This window comes from Phalaenopsis equestris, unplaced genomic scaffold (genome assembly GCF_001263595.1).
Source record: "Phalaenopsis equestris unplaced genomic scaffold, ASM126359v1 Scaffold000021, whole genome shotgun sequence".
In the NCBI taxonomy this organism is placed as follows: Eukaryota; Viridiplantae; Streptophyta; class Magnoliopsida; order Asparagales; family Orchidaceae; genus Phalaenopsis; species Phalaenopsis equestris.
This window is the reverse complement of record NW_018164463.1, coordinates 22,859-29,163: the sequence shown is the minus strand read 5'-3', so window position 1 is coordinate 29,163 and position 6,305 is coordinate 22,859. Positions and strand designations below refer to the sequence as shown.

The window sequence follows — 6,305 nt, the reverse complement described above, 5'->3', positions numbered from 1 at the left end:
TTTTTATTGTCAATGTTTTATTAAGTTTAAATTGTTTGAAAGAAATAATTAAATTTATATTATGAAATGAAAATAACAATTTTGATAACAATATAAAAATAATTAATATTATATGATAGATCAGTGATAAAATAAAAGCAAATTGCACTCTAATAATAAGATTAACATATAATAATAACAATAATTTTTTATGCATTTGACTATAGGTTTTCAATGGAGATAAACGAAGAGAACGTTTTACAAGAATATCATCGGTGATTGAGGTGAATACTCATACTTTTATATTATAGTATCATTTTTGTATCTCTTTTAAACTTGTTGTATGAACGGTTATTCATGCTTGATTAAATTGATTCATTTATTCTTAAATTTTATCGGTCATTTCGATATTAAGCTTTATAGTCTCATATTATGAAATATTTAATGCACTATAGTATTAAATATTATATATTAAGTGATATGAAATTGTGAATGATATGAATGACATAGATTGATTATAAGTGTATGCTTGACTATGATGAAGTCATCAATTTATAGAACTGGTGGGGGAATGCTAAGGTACCCGAGCATGTAAATTAAAAACGATATTGATATTGAAATATCTTGACTGATATAATTTTTAGATAGTTATCATGTGTCAATTATACAGATATTAATGATATAAACATGTTATTGATATAATAAAACATATTAAATATAATGAAATAACATGAGTGATCATAGTCATAAACTATCAAATGTTTTATCACTGATTTATTAAAGGCTAAACTGACATGAATATTATGTTTTTGTTCATTGTGCTACGGTAGTTTAAGAGCATGAGTATTTACTAACTATAGTTAGCTTATTGTTGTTTTAAATTAATATTTCCAGTTTAATTAAGTAAGTTAAAAGATGAGTTAAAAATGAGCGATATAAGAGAAAATGTTATAGAATGTGCAGACAATCAATAATGAGATAAAATTTAATTATACTACTTTATTTTACTTTTTAACGATTTTTTCACTAAATGTTAGTTATAGAAAATGCATATATAAAAGTTTAATTCCTGTTGTCTGACTGTCAATACCCACATTTATTAATTCAAAGTCCTGGGTCAGGTTATGACTGAGTGGAGGGGATTGGAGGCCAACTACAGGGAGGAGAATACTCGGGAGCAATCGAAGCATTTCGAAGGAGGAATCTGGAGTTTTGTATGTGTGAGAGGATGTTCTTCTGAGTGAGAAGTGTAAGTGCAAGTGTATATCAATTTATGTACTCAAAACGGTGTATAACTCAGCAATTTCGTTGTAATTTCATGTGAAGCAGTGGAGAACATCGATGAGATCGTTCTTTCTTAAGTTTTAGATTTGCAATAAAATTTGTTTTATTTTCATCTGTAATGAGTAGGAAACATTTGTCCCTTGAATTAGATTTTATACAAGTTGGTAAAACCTTAATTATGTGATTATGTATAATTTGATTATGAGTTAATAGTTTAATCTTTTGAATTTAATTACTCTTAAACTAACCACATAGGAAGTTGACATAGGTCGTGATCTAATACTATGGAAGTAAACTAGTGGAACAATTTAGTTAATCAACACTGCTCTAAGATAATAAGAATATTGTTATTAGGATAATGCAATTGTTAGGAAAATTTACAAAAACTAGAATTTTTGCATGATTATGATTAGTTGACTAACTGTAATATAAAACCCTAATTTTCTTAGGACCACCAGGAGGAGCTAAGGAAAAATGTTGTTCCTAGTTGTCAACTTCATTAAAGTCACTTAATTTGTTCTATATTGTATGGGAACAATGTGGGAGAGGTTTTATATTACTTGTTCTAACTCATAGGTTTCCTGTTTATAAAATTATGATTAAAAAAATTTGACCCAATTTTTAACCTTCAAGCTAGACTCAAAACCAGAAAATTAAAACTTTTTCAAACTTTAGTTCACTAGTTCCTCGTAGGATCGATACACGGACTCACTTCTGTATACTACTTGGACGGCATGAATACTTACATATATCGTTGGTGTTTCATAGCACTTCCGTCGTATCAAATTTTTGGCATCGTTGTCGGGAAATAACACTAAATTTCTAATTTGAAGAAGATTTTAGTTGAACTGTTAGAAGTTGAGTTGATGCAAGATGTAAACTAGATCAGATATTAGATAACTTTAAGATTTATTTTAATATTTCTAGTTTCCTTCAGCTCATTCCTCTCTAAGTTTGCAACCTTATATGTAATAAGATGTTGTAAGTCCTCTGTATTTATTTTATTTACATTTAGTTCATCCAAAAGTACAAAAATATATTCACTCGTTAGGATATGCAAGAAATGTTGAACAAAACAATTTTGAATTCTTCTTTTTTATTCTCTACCTCTTTATATCAAGGTTTACCTCTCTCTCTCTCATGTTTTTTCTCTCTATTTCAATCCCACATCTCTAACATATCTCAATATTTCTCTATTTTTAAAAGCTTCGATTGCAAAACCCTTTTGATATCTAAAAAGTGTATAACGAGCATGAAGAAAAAAGAATCCAAGAAAGCGAATTTCTAAAGCTATGATTTGTTCTCATTTAGACCCCCATCATACACATAACACATCAATTATTGTTTCACTGAAAAAAAAATTGATGTAAAAAAAATGTTCTGTATTTTAAATATTTTAAAGTTTTTTGGTTAGGTATAAAATAAATATAGGAGTTCGTTTTGTTTGTGTTTGATTTCAAGTGAAATGAAATCAATATAAAACTCAAATGTGCGATGGCAGTGACCAATGGCGAACGATGCCTAAGGGCGGCAGCAACATCCACAGTTTGCAATGAATTTGAAACTTAGCCATATCTATGCAAGTTTAGAATATACTATAAATGATCTAAATGGTAAGTTTAAATTAATTGAAATTTTATTCCCCCTTTCATTTCTCTAAAATTAAACACTTAAGTTTTCAAAATATATGCATTCCAAATGCAGTACCCCTATTTTAGGGCAAAACAAATAGACCCTATGTCTATCCCCCCCAAAAAAAAAAATCCCCATATATTTTCATATAGAGAGTTCTGTAAATCTCAATCTCAACTAATTTTTGGTTTAGAAGCTATCAAATGCAGCCTTCAAGCAATAAACAGCTTTACAAAGAAAGAGAGCAGGACAAGGAATAAGATTGTGAAACCTAGAAAGAAGAACTTCACAGACACAATAGCAAAATAACATTAATCAAGCATGGTACCTTTCCTATTTGATTGATCTGATTGTTCTCGAGAATGGTTGCAACCTGCCTAACTAGATCAGAAGATAAGTGCACTAGCCGCTGCAAGCACTTCTCCTTTACAGTTTTGAAAACCCATAGTGGCTGAAAAATTCAAAAGCAAAAAAGATGTAAATGATAAAATAAATTGGTAAAAACAATGTTTTATGTAAATATGAGATTCAACTAAAATGCAACACTTCTTACCGTCACAAGGCTATTAGCATAGCCAATATACTTCTGAATGGAAGGGCTCTCACAAACAATATGACTTGCTGGAGAACCTATAAACCAATGATCCAGGAACTTCGCACCTTCCCTACTAGCAGCATCAACAACCTATAAAGAGAGAAATATGAAAAATAATACAGAAAAACTTTTTTTGTGGGATATATTTCATTTAGAAGGGCACTATTTAATTGATGCCATTTTACCTTTTTCTTCAATTCAACTGATACATCTGGATCAATGAAAATAAAATCGTTAGAAAAAAGAGATCCACTGCTACATTCATTTCGTAGAGGCTGTTGACAAAGCTGTCCTGTCTGGTTGATCCTATTGGAAGATTTATCAACATCAATATGTGCTAGCGGAAGGCACGACTTTTCAGTTCCAGGGAGGGCAGAAGATACATCCGAATCCACTAATGGGAAGCCATGTTCTCCAACATTTTTAATGATATATAGTGATTCATTCAACCTCACTATAAGAAGCAAGATATAGAATCATTAAAAAAAGGGGCAAGTAAATATATGAAGCCCAAGTAAATGAGGTTATATAGAGCTACTTAGAAAAGCTGTAAAATTAGATTTACCAACATTAGATTAAATGTAATTCCTAAATAAATGTCAACAGGGAGTTCACAAAATAAAAGACTGACAATTTGACATTCATTTAGAAGCAGAATAGAAGCTTATATGGTGCAAAGAAACTCAAAGTCACTTAGATTAAATAAAGGCTTACTATTCTTCCTGACACTGTCGACAAACCAACCCAGAGTAACAACAAAGAGACGGCTTCTTTGCCCATACTTCCATGCATGCTCAAACTTTCTCCCAACACAGCTGTACGGATGTTAAGGTGGCAAAAGACCAAATTTTATTTTATTAAAAGCTAATTTTGTGTCATGAAATTATACATAACTACCAATCACAAATGACAATTTACATTAGTCCCAAAAGCAATGAAAACCACCATGATGCAAAACAAAAATATGGCCGCATAAGTTTGCAAGAATAAGAGGCTACTTAAGTTGTGCAATAAAAATTAAAATATCAAAGAACAGCAGCACTGTTTGACAGGATATCTGGACAACAAGATGCGTGCATTTGGGATGCAATGTAGAGCTGTACTGACCACCAAGCCTTTCTGCTGCAGCCATGACCTGTTGTCTTGCTTCTGTTACATGATAAGATTATGAGGAGGGCGATTAAACTGTTGAAGTTAATTTAACAGTAAAAATTACATCAGAATACTGCATTCTAAGTTCTAACTGAAAGAAAACAAAATGGATTATCCGATAAAAACATAAATAGCTAGCCAGAAAATTATAATACAAAGCTGGGCCTGCAGACTAGATTCTTGCAATCTTTTTTCTGCAAACTAAGTTCTATCATTCCATGCATATCATATGTTTGTTTTAAGGAAATTTAAGGAAAAAAAAAGTTACATAACCAAAACAAAGGTTGTCTATTAAATATCCGTGGAAAGTTAAATAGCAAGTTAAGACATACTTCAGTAAGTTGAATAAAGCAAACAAAATGATAACTGTGAAAAGTAGGCACGCCTAGCTAGAAAAAACAGGTCCACCAAACTTATAACCATTGGACTTGCGTTGAGATATAGCCTATAGGTCAACTAAAATATGCACAACTGCTAACATAGCCTAGAGGAAGTCTCTCTAAAGCATTTGTTCTTTCAGTTTTACTTCTTGTTGACAAAGTTCCAAGAGACCAAGGCGTTTATTAAACATGTCTTCCAACAAGTTTGATTCAGAACTCAAGAAAATTGTTAGAAAGCTGCAGTATTTAGAAAATTTAAAATTTAGACTATAAATTACCTTTAGAGAGACCAGTTACACATATGACAAGACCAGTAAAGGGTCCCATTTTAGCAGGACCAACAGACCCGGAAATGGTTGAAAGAGATGAAGACAAAAACTCTGAGGATTTCATACTTCTAATGCTTGTGATAGAATCAATAGTGCTAAAGAAGAGCCTTGAGCAGCCCTTGCTGCCAATCACTTCAACTATGCTTCCATCCATTAAAGAAAAATTTTCCAGTATAACATGGGCCACCAATATCAACAGCAAAAGAAACATATACCATCAGCAAAAAATGTTATTAATATTCCCATTCGATGCATGTCTCGTGTCCATGCATGTCTCGTGTCCAGCTGGAGTATTAAACAAGTTTAATTCACCAATAATATTAAGAGCCCGCAGCAGCAGACCTAGAAAAATAGCAATTTATGTGTCACACCAACCAGGTAGGAAATCACAAAACCAAGTAGAAGGTTGTGAGCTAAAAAATTTAAGAGTAATTATAGTAAGTATAAAAATGATTTCAATAATGTTTATGTCCATCAATAAGATCATTAGAATATCTAAATCTACTAATACCTATGAATATTCACGAAAATATAAACAGAATTTAATTGTTACATTGAATTAATTAAATAGCTCTAATATTAAATACCTCATTTGATCTCCTGGAAGTGTGAGCATGGATGATCCTCCATCTGATGCAAAATTAGTGGCCTAAAATCCATGCAGATGTGTGAGTTTGCAAAAATCAAATCAATAGATGAAACCCCACAATTATAAAAAGCAAAGCACACACCCTAAATATGATCAATTAAAAAGGTATGAATAAAAATAGGATATTAAATTACAACAATTGTAAACAATATATATATATATATATATATATATATATTGTATGTATATATATGTGTGTATGTATGTATGTATGCATGCAATAGAGTTCATAAAAATTCATTTTTCAACTGATGATCATTGTGTTTAAATATTCAAGCAGTCATTTGAATGCAAACAATATTTAT

The 6,305-nt window shown here is 30.9% G+C and overlaps 1 protein-coding gene across 8 annotated transcripts in view; it reads right to left on the bottom strand.

Annotated features, from left to right (window-relative positions):
• Positions 1 to 6,305, bottom strand: part of LOC110018406 — a 37,404-nt gene that overhangs the window by 27,454 nt on the left and 3,645 nt on the right. For 3 of the 8 annotated variants that reach the window (XM_020715710.1, XM_020715711.1, XM_020715708.1), the window contains exons 2-8: positions 5,939 to 6,000; positions 5,301 to 5,547; positions 4,548 to 4,639; positions 4,205 to 4,307; positions 3,676 to 3,944; positions 3,449 to 3,580; positions 3,224 to 3,346 (exon numbers count right to left, since the gene is read on the bottom strand). In XM_020715710.1, coding sequence (XP_020571369.1) covers positions 3,224 to 3,346; positions 3,449 to 3,580; positions 3,676 to 3,944; positions 4,205 to 4,307; positions 4,548 to 4,639; positions 5,301 to 5,505 — 924 coding nt within the window. In that variant the 5' untranslated portion in view covers positions 5,506 to 5,547; positions 5,939 to 6,000. Of the gene's footprint in view, positions 1 to 3,223; positions 3,347 to 3,448; positions 3,581 to 3,675; positions 3,945 to 4,204; positions 4,308 to 4,547; positions 4,640 to 5,300; positions 5,613 to 5,938; positions 6,001 to 6,305 lie in introns of those variants that run through there. The other 5 variants (XM_020715706.1, XM_020715707.1, XM_020715714.1 and 2 more) reach the window with 2 other exon arrangements.